This window comes from Paralichthys olivaceus, chromosome 9 (genome assembly GCF_024713975.1).
Source record: "Paralichthys olivaceus isolate ysfri-2021 chromosome 9, ASM2471397v2, whole genome shotgun sequence".
NCBI classification, from domain to species: domain Eukaryota; kingdom Metazoa; phylum Chordata; class Actinopteri; order Pleuronectiformes; family Paralichthyidae; genus Paralichthys; species Paralichthys olivaceus.
Genome location: NC_091101.1, coordinates 1,447,609 through 1,461,895, shown reverse-complemented (window position 1 = coordinate 1,461,895; position 14,287 = coordinate 1,447,609). Strand labels below are relative to the sequence as shown.

General features: G+C 39.7%; 1 protein-coding gene across 2 annotated transcripts in view; it reads left to right on the top strand.

Moving 5' to 3' along the window:
* Positions 1 to 9,972, top strand: part of LOC109641014 (storkhead-box protein 2-like) — a 73,795-nt gene extending 63,823 nt beyond the window's left edge. For both annotated transcript variants that reach the window (XM_069531052.1, XM_069531053.1), the window contains exons 3-4: positions 5,241 to 7,611; positions 8,835 to 9,972. In XM_069531052.1, the coding sequence (XP_069387153.1) occupies positions 5,241 to 7,611; positions 8,835 to 9,039 (2,576 nt within the window). In that variant the 3' untranslated portion in view covers positions 9,040 to 9,972. The remainder of the gene's footprint in view (positions 1 to 5,240; positions 7,612 to 8,834) is intronic.
* The last annotated feature ends 4,315 nt before the right edge of the window (positions 9,973 to 14,287 follow it).

The window sequence follows — 14,287 nt, the reverse complement described above, 5'->3', positions numbered from 1 at the left end:
TAATAATAATAATAATAGTTGTTGTTTGCAACAGATGGTTCGTTGGTTTCTGTACTAGACAATGTAACTGCTGTTCATGGGGAGGAGGTGGTGGATTTTTTTCCCCGATGGCTATTTATTTGTAAAGAAGCTCATAAAATCATTGCTCCTCAGTGTTAGAAGAAAAGATGGGTTAGAGCTGTGACTTTCTGTCAGCCTGGCTACAGTGCTGCAGCGGAACCTGGGGTTGTTCCCTTTTTCTTCTATAAATAATGTATAATAGGAGGTTCTGGCATTTTGGAGTGCTTTCTTGTAATTTATCAGGCTATCTTTCCAGCCTAGGTGAAAATCATCTTGGCTGGTGGAACGCCACTTCCTCTCCAGCTTTCATGATGTCTGTTTTAAAACACGTATTTGAGAATTATAACATGGAACTAATCACCTCAGATTTACTTTTTAGTGCATTGACAGTGTCAAGGTTTATTTGTAATAAGGCTGCTGTACTATTGACAAAGTTATCAACTAGTTTGCAGGGCTCCAGACTGCAACCAAATAGTCGCAAAATGCAACTATTTTTGGAGACAGCACAAGTAAATTTTATAGCTACTTGCAGCACAAACTTGAAAATATCACACTCAATGATCAGCATCGCTGCTTTTGGTTTGTATTGTGCTGTAGGTTTCTGTTCTCCTCTACTCTTCTGCTTATCTGCTCTCACGTTAACTAATAAACACTCATCACAAGTTGTTAGGACCTGATCAGTACATGAAGTTTACTTAGTGTTTGTTTGATTTGCTCAGTACAACACGAGATGTGCCGCGAACAAAAGGTTAAAGTGACTGGAGCGATCAGGATTCCTGATACGACACCATCGATTAATAACTAAATACATGATCGTAAGTTTGTCGTTTAAATCATAACCATCCCATCCTGTTTACCGAGCTGGTTACACATACCTTGTGCAAAATGTTAAATCTTATTCAAGAGCAATTTTTGTTAACAGAGCCAGAGAGTCCATTTTATTTACTGTTTTGACTGTGTATGGTGTATTTTATTAATTGTTTATTTATTGAGGATATTATGTTTTTTAATTCTAATTCAAATGTGAGATCGTATATTTTTTATGAATAGAAAGTTCATTGCTCTTTGAAGGGGTGTACCTGAAGGATTATGCTCTAATATCATTCTTTTTTCAGTGGTATGAAATTGTTTCAAAATGATGATAATAATATTATTCATCACAACAATGTCTGGGACAATATATCATTCAACAAAATTTGTTATCATGACAGGCCTAACATGATATTTTTTAATAATGCATCAAGTTAGAAGTTTCCTTTCACAGTTTACAGCTTTAGTTCTCATATTCAAGTAAAATGGGTATTGTAGACTGACATATACCTAACTGAATCGATGTTGAATCGAGAACTTATGAGTCAAATCAATTTGGGAAATTAGTGTGAGGATACCCAGCCCGAATCAGCATCTACTTAAACAGAATAGCCAATTTCAGAATAATATCTCAGGATTATTAGCACAGAAAAGGATTAAATCTGATGTCAGAGGGACCCAGGATGGGGAGACTGTGGAGGAGCTGATTAGAATAAGTCTTGAGGGAACTAGCTTGAGGAGGTTGATGCCAGAGGCTGTACAGATTAGTTTCAGTCAGGGCAAAAGAGGTGCCAGGCCCTAATGGTTTTTAGGGGGGGTGCTCTAAGGCAAGAGGAAGTTCCCTTTACTGAAAGCAATTTTAGGCTTAAAACATAGTCTGAATGGCTATAAAATATCAAAATATATATGAAAGTGAAAAATGAAAAAAAATATTTTATTGAAAACTATTCCAGAACTGAATCAAACTTATATTTAACCCATAAAATTTGAATACATTGTTGTATTTTTCAATGTTCAAGACCAAAACTTGAACTTTCGGTTTCAAATGATCAAAACTCTTGGCCTGGATTTGGCTCCATACTGGTGCCCCTAAAACTAGTGCTGGAGCCCTGACATTATAATATCTGTAAGTTGTCTATTTATGGGGGGAAATGTGAATAAGTGCATCATTTTAAGGTGTGCCCCTAAATTTTCTGCTTGTGTTCCTAAAATATTCAAAGGGGCTACAGTGCTCCTTGTAAAAAAAGTCAGGCTGGAGCTCTGAGTGCAGGAGTGGAGTTTTGATAACTTTCCTGTATTGTACACACACAGAGTAGAAGCTTGCCTGCCCATTTATAGATCCAGGCTTTTAAGATAGGGATTTTAACCTTAACATTGTTATTTTGCAGTTAACTGTTGTGGTAAATGTGAAAGGCTTCTGTTTTTTTTTGGTTTTTTTTTACAATCTAACCTGTTAAACAAGAATCAGCGAGAAAATGCACTGAACTCTGCATCTTCTCAGTATATTCTGCAGAGGGAGGAGCATGTGTGAACGCAAATGTCCAAGTGATATGCTCTGATATGTTCCTGCAGACTTTTTTCCGCTTCTTACATAGAGAATACAAATATCTCCTGGTGAAAAAGCAGTGTCACACAGGTAGCAGGCACTGACAAAGATGTCAGAAGAGTATTTGATGCTGTTGTGAACACATCTGTGCATAGAACCTCCGGCTGTGTTTTGCATGTGTGAAAGGCAGACTGCGGGTAAACTCTGTAGCCAATTCTCTGGAATTTTACCCACAGCTCATGTTTAAAAATGTCTTAAGTGGAGAATACCATGTGTGCCCTATTTGCCCACTGCTGATGCCCATTTTGGGGAGGGGCCCTGCCTCCTGTAGCTGCTGCTACTTTGTGTTGAAGCAACAAGGCTGTGGAGAGAATGAATGAGTGGGTGATGGGCATATTTTAACTTGTAAAAATTATTTATATAATTATTTATAATGTGAAAATAGTGTGTACAATGTGAAAAAAGTTTGCAATATTCATAGATTGGGTCTTCATAATTATAATACTTTCCCCAAGTGCACAACATTATCAGACTTCGTCTCTATGTTGAAGTATATGTAAAAGTGTCAACATTATGTACATTCAGACTTTTGGTGTTAATCTGAACATTACAAATACTGAAGAAGTGAAGTAAAAATAATTTAAAAAACTAATGTAAGTAAGGGAGACTTTAAAGTGCACTAACAATGTGCTAACATATACTCCACTAGATAATACTTATAATGTATGTGAAATATACTACTAATAGAGTACAAGTACATTTATGTTGTTATATTTACTGCTTGAGCATTTATAATACACATAAGTGAACTCCATAAAATGTATAAGGGAAGTAAATTAACATTAGCATATTTTTAAATATTGTTTGAGCATTTATGTATGATGGAGTATGAGGGCCACATTAAAAAAGAAATTGGGGGAATTAATTACAAGAATAAAGTCGTTATTAAATATGGCGAGAATTAATTACGAGAATAAAGTCGTAAATATTCTAACCCGTTGTTTTAGAGGAGGAGAGTTGGTAAAATGAGGGCTGTGGAGAATTGAATTGAATTGTACTTTATTATAGGTTTCACAAACAAGGAGATACTGAATCTTTTGGACTTTATTCTCGCCATATTTAATAACGACTTTAATCTCGTAATCAATTCTCGCCATATTTATTAACGACTTTAATCTCGTAATTAATTCTCGCCATATTTAATAACGACTTTAATCTTGTAATTAATTGTCGCCATATTTAATAACGACTTAAATCTCGTAATTAATTCCAATTTTAGTTTTTTAAAATGTGGCCCTAATACTCCGTCGTATTTATGGTACATATTACTCATAAATGTTATTTGCTAAAATGTGAAGAATGTTACCAATACTATATACTTCCAATTATGTAAATTGTGCCCCATTCTGCTGTTCCACCCCTTACCTGACTCCTGAAGAGAATATTTAGCTGTGAACGTGTGCAGAGAACCCCCCGCTGTGTTGGGGGTTGGGCACATTTCTGTGCTTTCTTTGTTTGGATTTTCACCTAATGTATTTGCTTAAACTTTTAGAATAAATTGCGGATCCCATAATGTAGTTATCAGCACTAACTAAAGGATGTTTACCTGCACAAACAAATCCTCTATCTGCACACACATAACTTTATCACTTGGGGGATGGGGAAATAGGTGAGAGAGCAAGACAGATCAAATCAATTACTATGGAGTGGAAAAACTGCTGTCAGTAGACTCAGAACTCTCACAGTCTCACAATCATGTACATATTCTGTTCCATATTAAACTTGGTATATTACAATGCAGAAGAGTGAGTGTGTTTATCAGGATGAACCTGCCCATTAGCCTAACTCTGTTTCCTCTGCTTTCTTCCTGCTTGCTTGTCTTCTAATGAACAAATTGGAGAGGAAGAGGCATAGACCAACCCTGTATGTGTGTGTGAATATGTGCACGCACACACACGCACGTGTGCAGACTGTCAGTCTGTCTGCATGGCATTGCATCATTCTGGCTGGGCTGAAAGGCTATTATGATGTAACTGCTAGTAATACCTCCAGACTGACAAAGAGAGACAGCTAGAGATTTTGAAGAGAGAGAGAGAGGTTTGTGGAGGGTAGACAAAGGGAAAAATGAAGAGGAAACCAACTGTAGAGACAAGATAATAAGAGAGTTTGCAAAAGAATGTACACACACTCATCACTCGTTAAAAAACTGTGAATCATCATGTAACTTCTTGTCGTTGACAATCACATTGAAATATAATGTGGTTATTTTATCAACTACGTTTACATGGCAAATGGCAGATCCAGAGATAAAGCAGGGAATATAGGTGTTATCTTTGATTCTTGTCTTTGCTTTAAGATATAACCATCATTCACGTACTATCATTTCTGTAAAACTGCTTTCAGACATGCACTGAACTCAGGAGATCCTCTGGAGCTTCTCTGGAAATTTCTAACACAAAGCTGATGCAAAAATGTATAATACAGTATTTTTCACATATATAGGTATGGTTTGTTAAAAACGAGGAGACATGTGATACTTGTCTAACAAACTTGAAAATCTTTCTAAAAATAGAAGTTGAGTGAACAATGTCATTCACAGTTGTGCACAGTTTTACCCTTTCTCCAAAATTATTTCTATATAACCTGGTTATATGGTGGTATTACTATGTGTACCTTTGGGAGCACAGGTTTCACAAAACCTTTGGATTTTACCGGTTAATAATTTTATCAGTTAAAAATCTTCTGAGGTATTACTGCTTGCAGTTTAATCTAATTACCTGTGAGAATTGCCCCTGCTCCAATGCTTATTGTCTATTGTTCTTAGGTGTTCCTACGCCAACGGAGGAGGTTTTGCACCACACACTAAGCATGCTGGTCCATGAGAGGAAGATCTACCCAACAACGGACGGATATTTTATTGTTACCCCACAGACTTACTTTATCACTCCGAGCCTAATCCGAACCAGCTCCAAGTGGTACCACTTAGACGAGAGATCCATTGACCGACACCAGCAGCATCAGCAGACACAGTGCACCTCACCTCTCTTTGGCGCTGTTAACCCATCCACTTCTGGAGCCGTGCGCGATAAAACACAGCCAAAGACTAGCCAAAACCATAGTGCAGGAGGCGGGGGAGGTGGAGATTCTTTTTACAGTAACACTTACCGTGGAGACGAACCTCCAAGCCACCACACCAGCTTACAGTGCAGATTCTCCAAAGACCACCGGGAAGTGTATTCATCCCCACACCCCCCACAAACACCTCCCCAGCAAACAGGAGGCAACACAGAAAAAAACCGCAGCACCCTCGGGTTCACCTTCAAGACGGACACTCTAACCAAGCACAGAGGGGGGGGCAATGGGGGAGGAGGAGGAACTGCAGAGATAGAGAAACAAGCCAGTGGAGGAAGTGGCACAGGTAGTCGTAAGTTTGGTCTGAAGCTGTTCCGTCTGAGCTTTAAGAAGGATAAGGCCAAGCAGTTCACCACCTTCTCGGCACAGTTCCCCCCTGATGAGTGGCCACTCCGTGATGAGGAGGTGCCCAGCCAGCTGCCACGTCATGTAGAGATGGAAATTATCCGCAGAATCAATCCTGACCTTACTGTGGAGAACCTTGCTCGGCACACAGCGGTCATGAAGCGCCTTGAAGAAGAGCGTGTTCAAAGAAGTAAAGCCTCAACAGCCAATCAGAGCTCTAGGAGTAGGAGAAGTGGAGGTAGACATAGGAAGCAATCACAGACCAAATTCAGCCGCTCTCATAGTAAAACAAGGGCATCACATGGTGAGCCAAGTGATGCTTCCCACCTAGAGCTGGCTGACAGGGACTATAGAGCCTACTCAGCCTCACTGGCTCGGTCACCAAGGGAACATGCTCTGGCCATAGAGCGACAGCGGGCCCGGCTTCACCTTGCACACAGCAACCCCAACATTCTTGACGCCTCCCACCTGCCTGTTACACCGGAATGGGATGTGTCTGGAGAGCTTGCTAAGCGGAGAACAGAAATGCCTTTCCCAGAGCCAAGCCATGGCCCATCAGCCCACCACTCCAAAGTCCACCGCTCACACTCTCACACCCAGGAGAGAAAATCAAGGAATGAAAGGAGTGACAAGGCCAAGGAACGCTCTAGATCCATGGACAATTCCAAAGGACCGCTTGCAGCAGGGTTGATTGCACCACCCGATTATTATGATGACCGGAACCGTTACTATACTGATGATGGCACCCTGCGAGCCAATCAGAGCTCTTCTCACTACCCTCGAGCCACACCCACCTCAGCTAAGCTTGCTGGGGATTCTCTGGGATTGGATGGTGGCAGGAGCTTAGAGAGGAATAAGAGCAGGGACAACCTTCCAGCATACTCACCGAAACCACTGCCCACTTGTGTTGCTCCTGATGATTACTTTCAGTGCTCTGGTTCCTCTGATGCTGTTCTCACAACAGCAGACCCACTGGGAACTCTGGGCAAAAGTAGTCATGAAGGATTAAAAATAGGTAACACTAACAGGAAGACAGACAGACAGACACCCCACCTGACAGAAAATAAGGAGGACAAATGGGTGGGACCTAAAGGTGGCAGCCTGCCTCCTATACCTCTCACTAACCCTGACCCACCCGTTCCAAATGGACGACCTTCCCACAGTGCCTCCGTTGGTCAGGAGAAACGTAAAGAGATCTTTAGTAAAGACACTCTCTTCAAACCTCCTCCTGGCCTACATTTGCCTGGCTACAGCTCTTTGAGAAAAACACCTGCCCTTGTCTCTTCTATTCTGTCCTCATCCTGTGATGTACTTGATTCCCAGGAGGCCTTTGATGCTCCCAAACCTTTGGTGGCCACATCTGCCCCCCCACAGGGGACTGAACCCACTACCAGTACTGCAGAGGCATCATTTGATTATTACAATGTCTCAGATGACGATGAACTTGAGGAGGGTGGGACCAAAAGTCGAGGAGAGGACGAGAAGGCTGGAGGAGGCATTGTTGGGATGGGGGGCGGTGCAGCAGGTACCATGCAGTGGCTCTTGGAGAGAGAGAAGGAGAGGGACTTACAGAGGAGGTTTGAAAGAACCCTCACCTTCCCCAGTGCTAAAGAGAGGCCTCCAGAGTCCAGTCAGAACCAGCAGTCAGCCCACTCTGCTAGACTGGACAGTATGGACTCCAGCTCTATCACAGTTGACAGTGGATTCAATTCTCCACGGTGAGAACTTGTAGATACACACACACACACACACACACACACACACACATTTAGAACTGATACAGTAGTTTTTGTACCCTGCACTGTAGATGCACATTTATTGCCATAATTTTGTATGTATTAAATGAAAGGGATTGCACTGCCTGGTTTTGGGCAAATGTTGATTCATTTTTGTCGCTCTCAGCTTTCAAATGTTTTATCTGTTTTAGGTAAGCTAATGATGTTTAACCCCAGACAAGATTGCATTGGGTTTATGTGCCCAGATCGGCTGGGTTTGCAGAAAGGCAAAACTATTTATATTCAGTATAACACTGAATAATTAACTTTTCTTTTTGTAGCCAGTAAAGGAAGATTACAGACATTTAGGAATTATTATTTTTAGTCATCACTGACAAGTAGTTAACTGTAATTTTGCATTTGTCAAATGCAATGTCTGAATTAAAATGTATGAGTTAGATTGTGATTGTGATATTTGGATATTACAATCTATCATGAATGTTGTTACTAATGCTAGTAACAGCTCTGTAACAGTCATATTTAAGGTCTTTCAGAATTGTTGTTATAATGGAAATAATAATACTTATACTTATGTTATTAATGATAGCAGCACCAGTAGTAGTAGTAATAAAAATAACTGTGTTGACAGTGTTGTGATCTATGTAAAAAACTGCCTACAATATTTTATGTATATTGAAAAGGGTAACCACAAGTGGGGATGGTGGATATGTCTTCCTCAAGTTAATATCCTTTATATGTTTTGTTTTTTTTAAGTCTGTCTTGTATAACACATCCCCCTTCTGCAGGGAGGACCCCTGATTATTAGACACTGAAAAACAATACCAACACTGTGATATTACGATTGTTTTCGTTTTATATCATGTGCAACATTCGATATTACTTACTCCTATTAGCATTACTGACTGCCACTTGAGTTTAGTTTTGGTATCTTATCTTTGCCTGTTACATTCTCTTTTACTTCCAAAAATAGGGAACATGGAAGCCACAAGCAAAAATTGGACAAAGCATTCAGTGATGGACATAATTTTGTCAGTTGTTTTGAGGCTGTAGAAGAGTGTTCCAATCCAGCTGGTCATTTATTTATGTGTTTCTACATAGACTTCTATTGTCATTTTCCTATGCTTTATTTCCAGCAGAAGAGGAAGCTTTTTGTGCTTTCGTCAGTGTTGTACAATTTGTCACTGGGTTTCTCTATCTCTCAACAGAACAAGGGAGAGTCTAGCATCTAACACCTCTTCCATAGTGGAGAGTAACCGTCGGCAGAACCTGGCATTGAGTCCTGGACACCTCAGCATCAATACTGGCAACGGTCCCCCCTTCTCATTCCATAACATCACAGAACCTGCCAGCACCCAACCAGAGAAACTTCAGAAGCCCAGCACCTGCCTTGCATCAATCACCAGCGTCTAGGGACAGAACTAATGGCTGAGCTGGATGCTGAAATATAAGATAAAATATAATTTCCAATCCCAAGGACTGTTACACTTTAAGACAAACAAATGGATTTAGTCAGTGGAGCTGTGACAGGCCCACTCTGGAACTATAGCTGTTAAACACATACACTCACACATATAAACACAGGCCACTGGGTAGTCATTGTACAGCCTCTTGTTTAAGCTGTTATGTTCTTTCACTTACATTGGCTCGTGTGTGTGTGTGTGTGTGTGTGTGTGTGTGTGTGTGTGTGTGTGTGTGTGTGTGTGTGTGTGTGTGTGTGTGTGTGTGTGTGTGTGTGTGTGTGTGTGTGTGTGTGTGATATATTTGTATAATCTGTAATCTCAGGTCATGTTTTTTCCACTCCCATTCTAGCTGCTCCAGATCAGTACATATAACTCTTGCAGTGTGTCTAGGTGTTCACATTGAAGAGATGCTGCTCTGCTGACCACTGTTACTAATGGTATACACACTGACACTAATCCAACTCTTAACATTATCCACTAGGAGGTACCCTGTAAAATGTAGCAAAAAATTGATATTGAGAGAATTTTGGTGCATAGACTTTCAAATCAATAACCTGTAACATTAATGCGCCAATGCCCAGATAAACTGTGTGAACATTGTTTCCAGTTTTGACTTTAAATCTCCTCTAGCTTTACAGGCAGCCTGAGGACCATCTCAAGGGATAAGATTTTGATTAGAAATTATTTAGAATTTGCATATTTCTGGGCCCCTTCACTTGACTGCTCATCCACCAGATGCAGCTGCATCATGTTTCAGTTTTGGTTGCCATAAACAATCTCTGTCCTTCAAGTGAGTGTTAAAATGTTCACTGACACATGTTTTCTCCACTGTACTATTGTAGCAGGCCAGGTGTGTTTTTAATAAAAAAGACTTGATTTCTCAGGGGAAATTCCTGTGTTACAGCAGCTCAGAGATGCAACTTAATAAACACATACGGTGAATTCGATATAAAATTACTATAGCAATTGTATTAAACATCTATATTCAACATACAGTGGAAACCGGATGGAGTGATGAACCGTTTATATGGTTCAAAAAAGCTTGGACCTTTAAAAAAAAAAAAGTTATTTTCTACAGCTTTACCGGCTCTGTCAATAATTTACTGCTCCTCACTGTTTTGCCATTATTCGCGCTGCGCACTGCCAACGGAATTGAGCCAAAAGGACACCACCATCTCCTCCAGCTCTCCGAACATTGTCTAAGTTCACACATTTTGTTGTTTTACCCAGTGTGTGTGTGAGAGAGAGATGAGCTGAATTACTGAATCATGCATGCAGCTGTGATGAAGGATTTTACTAATTTAAGACTATCGATCATTATGTGGTGATCAGTGTTGAAAATGTGGGGGCCATTTCAAACAGATCAACATAGAAACTGTAGCAGTTCTATGTCAGTGTCTCTTGTGATTTGTGTGTGCGTTCACGAGTCAGGGCAACAGTGAGAAATAGAGAAGTGAGTAGTAGAGCGCGTGTGTGTATGCCTGCGGGCGGTTGTGTGCGATGTGATATCGAACCTTATCTTAAAGACCACCGTTACTTTTCCTTTAAGTTCTGGGACTATCATACACAAGCTACTCAGTTTGGTTTAAGTAATCAACAACTTTTGGTGATAAATTTGGCCTGGGATATGCGTGTTCACTATAAGCGGTTTCCACTGTATATGTAACACTACCTTGTCAAAAATAACACACACACTAAATTTTATATATTCAATATATGAATGTCGTTATTTGACATTTGTCATGAAGTTAATTATTTAATGACATGCTTACTTTAGTTACTGACTTTAGACTTATGTTCATATAGTGTTTTCCACAGAATAATTAAATATGTGGCTGTAATGGGGGATGCACGAGCATGGTCTCAAAAGTCACACTCCCTCGGAACAAATTCTGATTGACAGGTACACAGGCTAAATAGTGAAAGATCTGAAGAAAAACTGCATTGCATGCCACAACTGCTATTGAAACTATGAGGTCTGACTGTCTGCATGGACGGTGTAAAAAGTGTAAACTATTTTTTAGTTCATTATGAATCTGGTGGGCTGCTACATTCAAGATAGTTAATGGAAAAAACACTGGTTCATATAGCAAATGCAGTTTCACACAGAAAACTGCTGAGGTCCTGCTCATCTCATTGGTCACAGTAACAACTGCCAAACAACTATTCATACTGGCTGCACAAGTAACTAATTGGCCACAAAAACATTTTAGTTAAACATCACATTCCTTTAAATGAACATCACTGAGATGTTTTTGCATTTCAGTGAGAAAAAGCAGTGTGATTGTGACAATGCAACACAACATGGGAACATTGTTATGGCCTCATATCGTTGTCAATTTGGTTAAATTCAGAACTAGTCTTGCCTCTCTAAAAGTCTTGCCACAGTACTGTGTCACCACTGGAAAAAGATCTGGCCGCTCCCATCATTATTCTCCAATAGTTGTGGAAAATATTTGTCTGTCCTTTCTTTTAAGAAGCATTTTATCATGTTTTGATGGAATATTTGCATATGGGGAGGCATGTAATGACGACTTGCAAAAGATAATTGGATTTGTTACACAAGATGAAGTACTTTGACACAAAGATGATTCAAAGAATGCATATGTCATTATATTCATTCCTTATAAAGCCTACAGTAGTAGTTGTAATCTTCTGATTTACAGACAGCAATGAAAGTATAACCTCCTTGAAGTACCCTCATTCCAGTAAACACTAGAAGCATAAAAACCAAACTCCAGTAGTGGTGTTAATAACAGACTGCTTAAAGACATGATGCAACTGCAGCTAGTGGAACTGATGGGTTTGACACTAATGATTTTAACAGCTAAACTTTCCCATCTTGAGATGTTAACCATCAAGAAGCACTATGCATTTTCAGTGGATAAGGAATTTGAAAATATGTGTCTTGGAATTCAAAAAGGTAGAATGTGCTGCTCTATGGTGGTCAGCCCATGGCATTTATGTTAATCCGGAGTAGCAGTATGGCACTCTTTGGCTGTGCATCCAACAAAGAACATCTAAAGTCATCCTCACCACTACACAAAAATAAGGGTGTAATTTTTCTTTTCACTTTTTCAAGCTTTTTATTACTTGATTTTGTTTGAATTATTTGAATCAGATCCCTAAGCCACTCTCACTCCTTGTGCTAAGATGTATAATGGTCAGTGATGGCCTTGGTAATAATCTTAATAAAGACAGTGTTGAACTATATAATCAAATGACTTCTTACACTTTGTTTAACTGGCACACCTTTGGAAAGGGCTATTTAGTCCCTTTTATAATGCATTCGCTTGAAAGCCTAGGATTTGACACTGACTCAACAGATGCACATAGGGACAGTGAGAGGGAAGTATGAAATCAGAGGTATGAAATCAGACAGGCAATGGAATCAGCAGCCCAAACACATCAGCATGTTAATGTTCAAACACATGAGTACTTAGTAATTATTACAACATTATTACATTAGAACTCAGTATTCACAGGTTGGAGAACACTGTTGTCTCTCAACATCCATTTTGATCTTTACACACCTGTAAAGATTTGTGATTGCATCTTGCACAGTTGTGTAAAACACACCCTGGGCTGGAATAGCCTTTCTTAAAATATCCCGCAGTCCCATAGATTAGTCATTTCTGGTTCTCATACTGGCTCAGGGAGCTGTAGTCATCGCAGTGTTGTTATTACAAAGGCTACAACTATCTCCACAGCACTGTCATCAGACTCGTCTGTGAATGTCTGGACCCTCTGCTGGTAAATGACTTATTCTGGTGGATACCAAAGAAGAACTGAAACCCAAGAAATGTTGGCCTTTTCACAAACAACACGTGTGACAATAAATCCTGATATGCAGTGATAAATGTTTGCATGCTCTGGTAAGGCATCAAAAGGTATCTTCTGCACAAGAAATAAAAAGCACCATGATGGGTAGGTGGCAGATGTGTTAGTGTCTATTAAAGGTGTCACAGCATGAAAAAGGGCTGCGTCCACCCGAGTGTCATGTGTACATCACTGTTGATTAGTACATCTTTGTCTACAAATGGGAGGAGGGTCAATGGTTTCATAAGGAGAGTCTTGCATGTAATTACATAAATGTGCCCAAATCGACAACCAAAACAAAAACAGAAAGTTGGATCACAACACATAGAGAGAGAATGTGACTTAATTCTCTGCTCAGGACATCATATAATAAGGTCTTTACGTAGAAAATAGTTGTTGGCCGCTATAAATATTTTAATACATTGTGTATATATATATATATATATATATTCCTACACCCACCTTGAAGCTTGCTCTTAATATCCACACTAGAAGGCCCCTCTTGGCTGCATCCAACTGCTTCCATGGTTTCCCAGAACTGTCTATTGTGTGTCTTTGTAGTCTCGACATGATGAATTGTTCATATGCTGCACACTTTCAGTCCATCCTAAAAGACATTCATTGTGTTGTGCTTGGTTGTTCAAACAAAGTGAAGCAAAGAGAGAATTTTAAATGCACTTTTCACCTTCAAACATGTCCAGTCACTGTGAGATTTTAAACTTTTGAGTGTTTTCCCCTTCACATCTTTCATAAATCTCTTCAGCCCATTCAAGAACTAATCACATGGCTCTGGATGTGAAGTAAGGGGTGTCACAATTACCACTTGTTTAGGATTATACAGTATTTTCTGAACAGCTGCTGTTCAGTATCCGTCAAACTATATTATGACCTGACCTTCTCCACCATTTACCAGCATACTGGTTTATATGCTGTCCTCAAGGATCCAAGAACAATGGATTATACTAATGGTTAGTCTTCTACAGTATAAACATCTTATTATTCTTACCTCTTTTCTGAGTCTGAAAGAAAATTGCAGTCCACTACAGATCTTGGGTCTTTTGATTGTCTATCATGTTGACAGGTTTCTAGCTACTCAAGGGGTTTTGGTCCCTCGTCTTTCAATATTATAGGGGCGTATTCTACCAGTAATAGGACACTTCCAATACATTACAAAGTTCACAAGGCTTTATCCCTGGCTACATACTTACAGTAAGCTTCTGATCCCAGTTATAGCTCGACAGTGGGATTTGTCGTGCCAGCTGTGAGACAAAAGGACATGGGTAAGTCCAGATTCTATTAAGGTTTTTTCAATTACAGTAGTTTTAGTCACTTTTTTAACACTAATGTTGCATTTATCCTTTATACCTAAAGTTGAGTTC